The sequence below is a fragment of the Mastigoproctus giganteus genome, chromosome 1 (genome assembly GCF_048544385.1).
Source record: "Mastigoproctus giganteus isolate SK-2022 chromosome 1, ASM4854438v1, whole genome shotgun sequence".
Classification (NCBI taxonomy): domain Eukaryota; kingdom Metazoa; phylum Arthropoda; class Arachnida; order Uropygi; family Thelyphonidae; genus Mastigoproctus; species Mastigoproctus giganteus.
In genome coordinates this window covers 2,709,985-2,724,437 of record NC_143575.1, presented here as the reverse complement: position 1 = coordinate 2,724,437, position 14,453 = coordinate 2,709,985, and the positions used below count along the sequence as shown (strand labels likewise).

Here is a 14,453-nt window from a genome sequence, read left to right as displayed (position 1 = left end):
CCAACTATCAACCACCTGCTGGCCAAAGGCAAATTTCCACACATCTATTCTACAATTGTCTTTCCTCAATTTGCATTTATGTTCCTTCAGGTGAGTAATCTGAGCAAGAGGAAGAATCCCACCAGCATTCAGCTTACTCAAACCATTGGATAAAGAGCTTTCTGACCTCTATTCAACACCAGATTTACCAAGCATAGCTCCAAGCCCCAAGGTCACAAAAAACTCCGAGTCAACAGTAATGCTGTTTGTTGGGGGAAGAACTTTTAGGGCCTCTAAAAATATGTGCATAAAGACTACCCAAATATGGTATTGCTAACACTCAGTAGGCATGTAAACCATGACCTTCTGTACTTTCACTGTCCCCCTCTCCCCCATTTTTGTACAGGTGGGCTTTTTTCTGTATTGCCACTCATTCATACGATGATTTCTGACATGTTTATAATTCTTTTCTGTTATGTAATTAAATTTTGCTTTCATCTTTAATCCTTTTAACCGTTTTCTTTGTGGTACTCCAAAGTGTAGTAAAAATGGTGGTGGGTCACCTGACAGGTACTCCATTTTATTTTTACTTTCTGGAAATGTTTCAACAGAGTTTTTTGAATTCTACTTGAACAGTATGAATATTTCATCTTTTCTTAATGGATTGCAGTGTATATTGTCTGTATATACTTTCAATCAGTTTTAATAAAAAAAATATATTAATTCTGATGAAAATTGCAAAAAAAAAAAAAAAAAAAAAAACCCCATTTTATACATAAAAAAGAAATATCACTCTCTTATTCTCTTCCATTTTCCAGTCTAAAAGACTTAAGTGCATGAAATTTCAAACGCATATATTTCTGCTTATTTGCTTCTGGTTTCAGGTTTATTTCAAATATGCCACAGTCGCAGCATGCAAAAATCTGAAACTACATACCTTGCCTCCCACAGTGTAGCAGCAGTCTTAAGGGAATATCAATAAGTTTCGTGTTCCCATCTTTATTATGTGAAAACAATAATAATCTTTCAAAAACAACTGGGGTAAGAATGTAGATGTTTATTGAACTAGCAGGAGAAGAAAAACAAGTATTCTGAAACTAAACAAATACAGCTTCAGCATTTGTCCAGTATCATGCCACTCTCTTCAAGCAAAAAAGCCAAATAATTGCAAAGATGGCAGCAGGTCACCTGACAGGTTCTTGAGTGCAATTTTTGTATGAGAACTTTTAAGAAAATCACTTCAGAAACTATTGCAGTAAACGTTTGACCATATTTAGGAAGGTATAAACAAATATGAGATTTCTAGTCATCAACTAACTAACGGTTAATGTGAGAACATTATTTTTGAGGGTAATAAGCACCACCACTGCTTATTATGCATATAAGTGAAAAACCAAGTATTTCCTTATTTGGATCTACATTGTGTATTTGAAATAATCCATACTAGTGACATGGGGTTTATTTTCTGTTCCCCCAACTCTTTCGAACTCTTCAGCTAGGTTGTGTGGAATATTAGTATTAGTATTAGTATTAGTAACGGCCGTATGGTGCAAGAAAGCCTATGGCTTATGCTGCACCAGCCAAAAAAAAAAAAAAAAAAAAAATCCGAACAAAACAATGATATAAACAAAAATTAAATAAATAAATAAATAATAATAATTAACAAATAAATAAAAATAATAAAATGAAATAAAAAATAAATAAAAAGGAAATTAATTCTATCATCCTATGCGCTTCCCTTACCCGAAAGTACTATCCAGATGACCTTTGAATTTCCCCAAACTGTCGGCCTCTACCACCCATGAAGGCAACTTATTTCAATAATTTATAACTCGCTGGCTAAAATAAAACTTCCTGCAGTCCAATCTAAACATTTCCCCCCGTAACTTGAATTTATGTCCCCTAGTTCTAGCATCATTTATAATCTTGAAAATTTTGTCCTCATTCATTTTACTGATGCCTCTCAGAGCCTTAAACACCTCAATCAAATCTCCTCTAAGGTGTCTAGTTTCCAAACTCTGCAACCCACATATTCGAAGTCTTTCTTCATAAGGACGCCCTTTTGCCGATCTCACCAGGCGAGTTACCCTTCTTTGCACCCTTTCAAGAAGCTCGATGTCTTTCTTTAGGTGCGGTCTCCATACTTGAACACAGTATTCCAAGTGTGGTCTAACATAAGCCTTATATAATGGGATTATCACGTCCCTATCTCTACTTGCAAAAGTTCGATAGATCATCGATAGGACACCATGGGCCTTCCTTGCAACCTGTTTACAATGCTCAGAGAATTTCATGTCTGACCGTATCGTAACACCCAAGTCCCTTTCCTCCAGTACTGGGTTTAGTTGAACTCCACCAAGTGAATAAGTTATTTTGGGATTACTGTTTCCCAGGTGTAATACCTTACACTTTGTTGGATTAAAGCACAGCTGCCATTTTTCTGACCATTCTTGAAGTCTATCTAGGTCTCTCTGAAGAAGCTCAGCTTGACAGTGATCATTAACTACTCTACCAATTTTAACATCATCTGCAAATTTAGACATCACGCCCTCTATCCCTTCATCAATGTCGTTTATGAAAATTAAAAACAACAGTGGTCCTAATACTGATCCTTGGGGAACCCCACTTCTTACATCAACCCAATCTGAGGAATAGCCATTTATCACAACCCTCTGCCTCCTACCCTGAAGCCATCCTTCTATCCATCTAAGGATTTTCCCAGTGATTCCAACCTGTTCTAGCTTATGAAGCAACCGCTCATGTGGGACTGAGTCAAAAGCTTTGCTGAAATCTAAATAAACAATGTCGAAATTATTCCCTAAATCCAGCTCGTGAGTGACCCTTTCGAAATAGTGAACCAGATTTGTTAAACATGATTTTCCCTTTACAAAACCATGCTGAGTATCCTTGAGAATTTCAATTCGATCCAAATGATCCTGAATTCCACCCTTGATCATTGCCTCCATGATTTTCCCTACTACTGAAGTCAGACTGGCAGGTCGATAATTTCCCACTTCACTTTTAGAGCCACCCTTATGTATGGGTGATACATTTGCACTTTTCCAATCCAAGGGAATCTCCCCAGAAACTCGCTTGCCGCCTCTCTCAAGATTATAGGGTATATTCCATCAACTCCAGGAGCCTTACTGGTCTGTAGGCTTGAAAGTTTTTTCAAGGTTTTTGAAAGTTTTTGACATATATCCTATATGACTAGGATATATGTCTGCTAGTGACTAAATTTAACAAAATGACAGAACAGTTATCATTTTAGGTATAAAATGTGATACTATTATACATATAGTATCTAACAGAGCTATGGTGCTCAATACATTCTGTGTTGATATCAATATTTGTAGAAGAATAAGAGAAATTTACTTCAATATGATACATAGAATACTTCCGTATGATACTCTCCAGAAATTAAAACAAATAAAAGATTGCAGTAAAAAAATCAATTGAACACAATTCAAAAATTAACTAAAATTCAAAAAACAATTTAAAATAATTAATTAAAAATCAATTAAATGTAAATTTTGAAAAACGATTTTCCTTCTCCTAAAATTTGTTTAACTTTAATTGATTCTTAATTAGTTTTTTTAAGTTGTTTTTTTTAATTTTAGTTAATTTTTTAATTATGTTTAATTGATTTTTTACTGTAATCATTTTCCTTTATCTTTTATTTGTTTTAATTTCTGGAGAGTCTCATACGGAAGTGTTCTACATATCATATTGAGGTAAATTTTTCTTATTCTTCTACACATCTATCTCTTATAACTCTACTTCAGAGTTATGAGAGGTAGTTCATGGTAAGAGCTTTGTCAAAGCCTAGGAATGATAATTTATACAATGCTTATTGGGATAAAATTTTTTTCAACATGGCTTACACTTGAAAGGAATATTTGCTGATGCTAGTGATCTCATTTTGTTCTTCCTGATATGACCAACATAAGACCTGTTGGTCATATCAGGTGACGCTCGAGCTGGCCCTCTTTTGGGATCTCAGAAGGATGGGTGGAATCTTGTTGAAGATGGATTTAAAATTGAGAAACCTGAGAAAAGTATCTGATGTTTGTTTTTAATAGTTTTTTAAAACAAAAATCTTTAATATGTTTGTTAATAGTGACTTTCAGAATGTGATGGCCATTTTTAACCTATCAAACAAAAATAGCCTTGATTCTCAATTTGTGCCTGATGGGTAAGAGTTCAATTGTAACACTGTTTCCTATGCTCATTGATTTTCAGTACATCAAAGTTATCAAGGGGTTAGGGTTTTTTGAGTTTGTACACTGGTGTGAGTTGGTGAAAGTATCCCTCCACATGGCAAAAAAAAAGTTACATTAATAATCATGTTAACACTTAACCCATTCAGCAGTGAGTCTGCTACATGTGAGCAAGTGTGGTGGTCCTCCACAGTGAATTTGAGAGTAGCAGGCCTAGGGACCAGTAAAATTATTGCCAAAAATCAGAATTAAAAAGATTTGATTTTTACATCCTCTGCTTCTGAATTCCACAGAATAATTATGTTTTGAAGAAATGTAATGTCACAGAGGTAAATGATATTAGATACATGGTGTAAAGGAACACTAAAGTTACTGTAAATTATCCACTAAGTATTAAATGTATTTTTACCACCTCTCACTTTTTATCACAGTTGATTCCCAGCATATCTCAGTCTGCCAATCATAAGATAAAGCTGAATTTAGGCTCAAGTTTTGTTGTAGTGCCTAAATTGGTTGGTTACTTGTGGAGAGTATATATGTGTGTGTGCGTGTGTGTGTTGTTTGGTTTTTTAGGAGCATTAGCAACTAAGGCCATATTGCTCCGGGGATATGCGGTGGTCATTCCCTGACCTCTCCGCATTTGGTGGTCAGAAGCTCGAACCCCAGTCTAATCAAGAAGCATGTGCAACGCACTGCTGCTCTTGCCCACCTGGCTACGGTGGGCAAGAGCAGATGGTTACTTGTGGAGTATAGTATAGTACAAGGAAATGACAGGATTTTGCCTAATAATAAAAAAATACAGTTATTTGGGCCACCGGTTAATCGGGGCAGCCGTTTATTTGGGGCAAATCTTAAAAAACAGAAACCAATCGAGAAAATAGCCAGGGTTAACTTTGCTTAATTGGGACAGCATGCTGTTTAATCGGGGCAGGAGACCGCAGCACTGGAGATTACCCTACGATTGTCTCCGACGGTACCACGTTGGTTCGGTCGAAATTCTGGAGGTCACAAGCATAAAACAATAAAAACAATTAGCAGTCACCTGTTTATTGGGCTTTTCTGTTAGTGAAATCTATCATAAACGGACAATAAACTTGATCTTACTGAATTTGCGATAATACCGACAGCTGGAATTCTGTGGGTATAAAGTGAAATGTTTTTACACTTCCATGACATCTTCAATCATATAAAAAAATTAATTTTCCGATCTTCTCTTCATTCCTATTTTTAAAGCTTTGTAACTCGTTACTCCGTTCTCACTTCGCGTATCATGTTACTTGCAATTTGTGTATGCCGTGTTCTTTGTTATTGATTGCTTATCTTTTTACTGTTTTAAATTTTAACCCCCACCCACAAATGTCAACTAGTTTGTATGTACATATTACAGTACATATTAATTATTCCGATTATCACGTATATCCTTCCGATTTTCACATATTTTTTAATTGGTAAGGTAATAAAGGGTAAATTTGTGCTTAATATATCTTTGCTTTTATAGCCTGTGGATAATATTCCTCCTATTTTCTCTAATTAGAATCGCTGTTTAATAGAATTAAAATTCAATTCACAAACGTGATCACAATGACCGGCGCTTACTACACATTGTATAGTGAACGGTACTTTACTATGTTGAGTTCGTCGTAACGTGATTTGATTGTACAGTGAACCAATTGTAAAAAAAAAGTGGGAGTACATTGTATTTTTAACTATTTACGTGAAACTTCAGATAATTGGGGCAGCTGCTTAATTGGGCCAAAATGCGCTAGTCCCGATGTGTCCCAAATAACTGGAATCGACTGTATATATATATATATATATATATATATATATATATATACAGGATGTCTCAAAAATACACAACTTAACTTCAGGAATGAGTTCCTCATATGTAGATAATAAAAATATTTTATATCAACATAGTTCCGAAAATGTTTGGTTTCCAAGTTTTGAAGGTCTGTCTATGACACTTAACTTTTCACATCACCTTATAGTAATTGTTCAAAATGTCCACCTTTTTCCTGAATACAGGCCTCACATCGACGTCTCATGGACTCGCAAAGACGATGCCAAATTCTTGGCATGTTTCGTATTGTCGGGTTGTGAGACAATACGAAATGTGGAAACTCTCCACAATTCGATTGCGGAGAGTTTCCACATAAGCTACCGGAGTCGAATACACCAATACACCACGTTAAATGGCCCCACAAGAAGAAATCTAGTGGGTTTAAATCAGTTTAGCGTGGCCTCCACGATTTAAATCGTGGAGGCCAGGCAGTTGGTCCACCTCTACCTATCCACCGACCAGGAAACCTTCGATTCAGTTAATTGCGGGCTAGGTGGCCTGAAGTGTGCGGGAGCACCATCGTGTATGAAGTGTGCTTGTTGACAAATGATCAGTGGCATGTCATCCAAGAAATCAGGCATGTTGTTTTCCAGAAAGTTTCTGTATGCCTGCCCTGTGAGTTTGTTTGGAAGTACATGGGGCTCAAATTATCACCAAAAACACCCGCCCAGACGTTGAGGCTGAACTGCTGTTGATGTGATGTGATGGAAGAATTGCATGTGGGTTTTCCTCAGCCCATACATGCTGATTGTGAAAGTTTTGGATTCTGTCTCGTGAATATCACTAAGGCAGGAAAGTGAGGAGTTGTACCACACTGCTGCAAGAACCACTGGCAGAACATTACTCGCGCAGGGTAATCTGCTGGGGACAAGGCCTGTACCTGTTGCAGATGGTAAAGACACAGTTGGTGTTCTCACAACACTCCAAATAGTCGAACGTTGAACAGCCAGTTGCATTGCTATTCTGCATGTGCTGATTCCAGGAGTGGCATGTACAACATCCAAAATCTGCTCCTCTAATTCAGGAGTCGTAGATCTTGGTCGTCCTCTGTTGGCAGCACAAGGTGTAAAGGTCCCATGTTCACAAATGTGGCGATGGATACCCGCAACCGTTTTCCTGTCTGGACATCTTCGTTCTGGGAACCTTTCTTGGTACAAACGACAAGCCTCCAGAGCATTGCTCTGCCAAACCGTACATAAAGTGCATATCCGCTTGCTTCTGATTTGAGTACATGGTCGGAATGGAATACCACCAGATTCTGTCAGTACCTTGTGATGAAGGAAATCACCTGCTGGAGATAAGACATTCCAGTTAATAACTCGGGAACCAAGCATTTCTGGAACTATGTTGATATAAAATATTTTTATTTTCTACATACGAGGAACTCGTTCCTGAAGTTATGCCGTGTATTTTTGAGACATCCTGTATGCACATATAAAGAATACATATATACAGGCAGTTCTCGCTTTACGAGTTTTCGCTTTGTGAGTTCCCGGGTTTACAAGTTTTTTTTTTTTTTTTTTTTTCAAAGTATCAAGTATCAACAAAATTGAAAATATGAACATTAATTGCAAAAAATGAATGTTAAACATTCATAAATACTGCATTTCAAACCACGCGCATAGCTATACAATAGCGTACCCAGCTTTACGATATTAATCCGTTCGAGAGACACCATCATCATTTGAACCCAATAACACATTGTTTTTTGGTAATTCATTCCACGACCTCGGAAGTTGAAATTTTCACTATATAACTCTAAAAGGTTGTTTTTATAGTGCAAATTGTATTAGTTACCAATTCAAATCACTAAAATGCACCACACTTTCATCGTTATCATAATTTGAATGCCTTTGTGACATTTTTCTAAAGCACATTTGTGGAAGTCACGACCATAAAACAATAAAAACAATTTGCTTTCCAGTTTATTGGGCTTTTCTGTTAATGCAAGCAGTTATAAACGATGTTATTAAATGTTATTGCATTTGCAAAAATACCGATAGCTGGAATTGTGTGGTTTTTTTTGCGTTATTATGGTGAAATGTGTTTCCCCTTTACTGAAATCTTCAATCGTATAAAAAACATAAATTTTCAAAATCTTCTCTTTATTCTTTTTTTTTAAGCTTTGTAAACTTGTTACTCTGTGCAAATCATGTTAGTTGCAATTTGTGCATTCTGTTAAAAAATACTTATGCATCTATTGAAATTTATAAAGAAAAGAGAAGATTATCTTGGAAACAAACGCCTCTTGAAGCATTTCTGAAGAAGGCAACTCTTTGTGCAACAAACCAACAAGTGCTGAGCCAATAATAAATGATCAACGAGTGTGCATTTAGTCGATGATGATGAAGAATAAACATTCTTTAAAATTTGTAAGTCATAAATAATTTATTTATTATTATAATTTGCTTGACCTTACAGGCTACATTTTAATTTCTTTGAATAAATCAATTATTGTTTAAACATAAACTAATTAGCTAACTAATTTCATTGTTGAGATAAACAATTTTCATCTCAACAATACATAACCCCTATTTTTAACATTGTCTATGGGATTTAATTCCCACTTTACAAGCGTGCGCTAGGAACAAATTAACTTGTAAAGTCGAGAACTACCTATATAAAGAATATAATCTACATATTTCCATCCTCATGTAGATCACTATCCAGCAAAGCTTTTAATTTTCTCAAGCTATCAGCCTCAGAGGTAACTTATTCAAGTAATTATCAACTTGCTGGCTAAAAGAATACCTTCTGCAATCCAGTCTAAATTCCTTTTTTCTGTAATTTGAATTTATGACTTCTAATTCTGGAATCATTTATAACAGCAAAAATTTTGCCCCCATTCATTTTAATATTCCATCTCAGAACCTTATAGACCTTAATGAGGTCTTCCCTAAGATGTCTAGCTCTGTAGCCTACATATTCAAAGTCATTCCTCATAAGGATGCCTTTTGCAGATCTTCCCAAGCAGGTTGTCCATCTTAAGGATTCCAAGTGCAGTTGTTGTTGTTATTTGGTTTTTAGGAGCATTAGCAACTAAGGCCATATTGCTCCGGGATATGCGGTGGTCATTCCCTGACCTTTCCGCATCCTCCGTATTTGGTGGTGGCAGGCTCGAACCCCGGTCTAATCAAGAAGCATGTGCTATGCACTGCTGCTCCTTCCCACCTGACTACGGAAGCGCCCCAAGTGCAGTCTTATAATTCAACTTATACAGCGGGATTATGATCTGATTTACAAGAAAAGTTTTGATAAACTGAGTACACTATGGGCCTTCTTTGCCATCTGTTTACATCGCTCAGAGAACTTCATGTCCAACTGTAATATAACTCCTAAATCCCTTTCTTCCTCCACTGTGTTTAATTTAACCCCACCAAGTGTAAGACATTGCACTTTTCTACATTAAAACACAGCTAGCTTTTCTGACAATCCTTGCAGTCTATCCAAGTCATCCTGCAGGAGCACTGATTATTAAAGATTCATCAGTCATTTATGAAAATCATCATAAATCAGAAACAACAGTGATCCGAGAACTGATCTTTGGGGGAACCCACTTCTAATGGTAGACCAATTTTGAAGAGTATCCATTAATCACAACCCTCTGCTTCCTGCCACCCTGTAATTCATCTTATAAACTTACTCATGATTCCATGTTCCAGCTCATACAGTAATCTCTCTCAGAAGGGACTGAGTTAAATGCTTTGCAAAAATCCAAACAGACAATGTAAAAATTATTTCCTTCTTCCAACTCACCTGAATAACTGTCAAAATACCTAAATTTTTCTTAACAGAATAATGTCAAGAATTCTGCTTCTGTCTAAATGCCCCTCTGTTGCACTCTTTATTACCTCCATGGATTTTCCTAAGTCAGACTAATAGGTCTGTAGTTACCCACTTGACTCTTTGAACTGTCTTTACATATTTGTGGTACACTAGTATTTTTCCAATCCAGAGTAATCTCTCCCAAGTCCAATTCTGTCCTCATAATTAATTGTAATGGTTCAATGCACTCCTGTTGCTTCTTCAGTATTACTGGGTATATTCCATCAACTTCGGGCACTCAAAAGGCCCCTGAAGTAATTTCATTATTACTAATTTCATACTTATCATCTCACTATATGAAGGGTCTTTTGTCTGTAAAGATCGATGTAAAATATCTTCAGTTTACCAGCAGGTTTATCTAATACTTTTCCACACCTATTATGTAAAGGTCTGATCTGATTCGTTTTCTTCTTTGTATTCACATTCGTGAGAATTCTTTGTCTCCGTTCTTTGCTTCTTTAGACAGTGGTTTGATTTCTCTTACTCAGCCTTCACCAATCTCACCTTTTTTCTTGTACTATTACAGAAACTTATAGTCATCATAACCTTCAGTACAATGGATCGTACTGAAAGTACTGTAACTGTACTATGTCACCTTTTTCTGCTCTATTAGACTGGCTGGCTCTGTATTCATTCAGCTTGGCATCCCTTGTGCTATATTTTTTTAATGGTACATAATGTATTCATGGCTTCTGTGATTAAAAACTTTACATACCTTTAAAGCAAATCAGATTTGCTTTAAAGGCATTCTGTAAACTGTCATATTCCCTTTTCCTAAAATTAAACCCCATGCCTTTAACAACTGCAACCAGGAGTTCAATTTCATTGATGACATTACTGTAATTACGACTAAGTACAATTAAAACTAAGTGTTCTTGTATAGCTTATTACCCTGGAAATATGAAGTCTGTGCTTCACTCCTCATGCAGGTAAGCACATAGTATTTTTTATTTAATTTTTTTGTCCTTTTTTTTTATATATATATATATATCGTTCTTTACACAGTGGATTCTGGTTAATCGGGGCAGCCATTTATTTGGGCCAAATCTTAAAGAACAGAACCTAATCGAGAAAATAGCCAGGGTTTACTTCGCTTAATTGGGACATACGTTTAATCGGGGCAGGAGACTGCAGCACTGGAGATTACACTACAATTGTCTCCGACCATACCATGAGGTACTGTCAGATTTCTGGAGGTCACAACCATAAAACAGTTAGCAGTCACCTGTTTATTGGGCTTTTCTGTTAGTGCAATCTATCATAAACGGATAGAAAACTCGATCTTATTGAATTTGCGATAATACCGACAGCTGGAATTCTGTGGGTTATTATGGTGAAATGTGTTTACACTTCCATGAAATCTTCAATCATATAAAAAAAATTAATTTTCGAAATCTTCTCTTCATTCCTATTTTTAAAGCTTCATAACTTATTACTCCGTTCCCACTTGCGCGTATCGCGTGTTACTTGCAATTTTTGTGTGCCGGGTTCTTTGTTATTGATTGCTTATCTTTTTACTGTTTTTAATTTTAACCCCCCCCCCACAAATGTCAGTGAACAGAAATGTCAACTAGTTAGTATGTACTATTTTCGCTAATTAGAATCGCTGTTTAATAGAATTAAAATTCAATTCACAAACATGATCACAACGACCAGCACTTACTACACATCATATAGTGAACGATACTTTACTATGGTGAGTACATCATAACGTGATTTGATTGTACAGTGAACCAATTGTAAAGCGGGGGTCAACTGTATTTTTAATTATTTATGTGAAACTTCGCATAATTGGGGCAGCTGCTTAATCAGGCCAAAATGCACCATCCTGATGTGTCCCCAATAAATGGAATTGACTATATTATTTGGTTGGTGCAGAAAAAGTCTGTAGCTGCCTTGCACTATATGAATAATATTAATATGCTTTGAAGCTTGTTTCTGTAGCATTATTTTTCTCTTTGAAACATCACTTTATCATTTCAATATTGGCTGTTGTGGCACCAAATAAAAACCTTGAGATATGTGCAAACATTACTTTAACCCATGTCATCGGATAAATGTGTATATCACCCCTGCCAACTAGCACTTTCACTGAAACCTTCAAGTATCCTCAATGATTTCGGTAAAAACCCTCAAACCATCTTTGTTAAAATGTATGAGTTCAAGTTATTCTGATCAAAATTTTCTCCCCAAACTATGGCAATTTCCGAGCAGAATTTCGTGACCAACCGAATTAGGTGTCTTGGAAAATTTTGATATAGAAAGAGTATAAGAATCAAATATGATTGTGCTGTTACAAAAACAAACAACTGTTTTCAATAACTCTGAATGGGTAATGAGTGTTATTAATAGCACTGCAAGTAAGGAGGGTTAGACCTAAAAATCTATATGAAAGTTCCAATTAAGGTTTTGTGTTTCTGTTGGGGAGTTAAATTACATTGTCATAATGTTATTATATTTTTGGAGTAACTTTTACATATTATATACATTGAAGGACAGAATTCGTGGGATACCTGGTTCCTGGAAAGCACGAGAGGAACCTGGTTCCTCTCGCTACTAGACGGTAATTCAATGTCAGTATGGATAAACGTCACGAGTTAACAGACTTTGAAAGAGGGATGGTAGTGGGTGCCCGATGCAGGGGTCAATCTATCGTGGTGGTGGTGGTACAGAAATTGCACTATCTCCGTTCGACAGTATCAAGGTTGCATCGGGAATACGCAATTTCCGGAATAACATCTCATCATGGACAGTGCTGTGGGCGGAGAAAGGTGGTGGTTGAACGTGGCAGTCGACATCTGTCTCACATTGTTTCAGCCAACCAGAGAGCGACAGTGGCACAAATCACCGCTGACTTCAACAAGTGATGTGCCAGAAATGTCTCCATCAAACAATCATTAGCCGCAACAGGTTATGGGAGCTGCTGACCCACCAGAGTCCCATTTGTTACACCATGACACAGGACTCTACGCAACTGGGCAAAAGAATGTTGGCACTGGACCTTTGATGATTGGAGCTGGGTCTCCTGGTCCGATCAGTCCCATTTCCAGTTATTTCGAGAGGATGGGAGGATGGAAACAATGCAAAGCTGTGCACCCATCATGTTAACAAGGAACTGTTCAGGCAGGTGGTCAGTCAACAATGGCTTGGGGCATATTCAAATGGCACACATTGGGACCTCTAGGAAGTCTAGATGCATCTCTGAACGGTCCAGGTTATGTGTCCATCCTTGCAGACCTGCATCCCTTCATAGTCATCATGCACCCACAGGGCAGTGGACTCTTCCAGCAGGACAATGTGCCTCCTCACAGAGCCGTAATGACTAGAACTTGGTTTGAAGAACATTCTGCAGGTTTTGCCATAATGCAATGGCTTCACTGGACATGAACCCTGTGGAGCATCTTTGGGATGCTGTGGAAAGGTCCATTTGAGCTTTGGATCCTCCACCCAGGAATGCGATGGAATTATGGACAGTGGTGCAGCAAGCATAGATGGAAATACCCGTGGACTTGCCGTGTGACTGCACTTATCAGGGGGAAAGGTGGGCCTACCTGTTACTAGGTAGGTATCCCATGATTTCTGTCCACTCGGTGTATATCAAATATACTGCATAATTTTTTTCCTTTTATCTACATTTATGGAAGGGTTTCATTTAAGTTTTTAATATAGTTTGTACTTTACATAACCAAACATTTTCATTATAGCTGTGAAGAGCAAAAAAAAAAAAAAAAAATACTATAATGTGTTTCTTGCACTTACTATAATGATTCAATTTTTCACTTTATTTTAGTTGTGGCAAGTCAACAAGGGAAAATACAGTGATGATTCAAGAGAGGCATAAACAACACCTTCAAGCTTGTTTCAAGTGTCTTATAGATTACCAATATTACATCAATATGGATACGGTAGTTGCAGCAGAGAAGTTAAGGAAATGCCTAACCCATATTGGTCATATAAGTGGCCATGTAACAACAGAAGAGATTCTGGATGTTATTTTCAGAGACTTTTGTATAGGAAAATAAACATACTTGTTATTAAAATAACATCTTTTTTTATTTTTACAAGATTTGCAAATAATCAATTACTGGGTGGTATTTACTGTGTATACGAACTCTTTAGAAGTACTTGATTTTAATCTCAGTATTAAAATTTTAAAAATAATAATAATTAAAAAATCTACTGATATGGCCGTATTACCATATGCTTCTGTACAGAAATTAGAACCACAGCAACCCTGTTTAGACTTATTCTACAAAACAATTTGCTTAATAATCTCAAATTGAGTACATCAGTGCCACTCAAACTTTTTAATCTCAACAGCTTCTGAACAATATATAAATAATGCCAATTGCATATTTTTCAACGTTTGTAAACTAATAACTGTTTTTAACTCTGATTTCAGAATTGCTATTAATTTTTTTCTATCACATACCATTTTTTCACAAATCATTTAAGTTGATGTCATGAGTTATATTATTGAATGTATTAAGTTAGGAGTAAATGCTGGGAATTTATAAACTAAATCTTCACATGTTGGCAACACTGATGTTGCCAACATGTGAAGATTTACTGCCTTGTCATGTTTC

General features: G+C 36.5%; 1 protein-coding gene across 3 annotated transcripts in view; it reads left to right on the top strand.

Annotated features, from left to right (window-relative positions):
- LOC150090494 (5-taurinomethyluridine-[tRNA] synthase subunit GTPB3, mitochondrial) overlaps nucleotides 1–13,910 on the top strand; it is a 115,672-nt gene extending 101,762 nt beyond the window's left edge. For 2 of the 3 annotated variants that reach the window (XM_090378458.1, XM_090378455.1), the window contains exon 8: nucleotides 13,658–13,910. In XM_090378458.1, coding sequence (XP_090234584.1) covers nucleotides 13,658–13,889 — 232 coding nt within the window. In that variant the 3' untranslated portion in view covers nucleotides 13,890–13,910. Of the gene's footprint in view, nucleotides 1–10,872; nucleotides 11,022–13,657 lie in introns of those variants that run through there. The other variant, XM_090378466.1, reaches the window with a different exon arrangement.
- The last annotated feature ends 543 nt before the right edge of the window (nucleotides 13,911–14,453 follow it).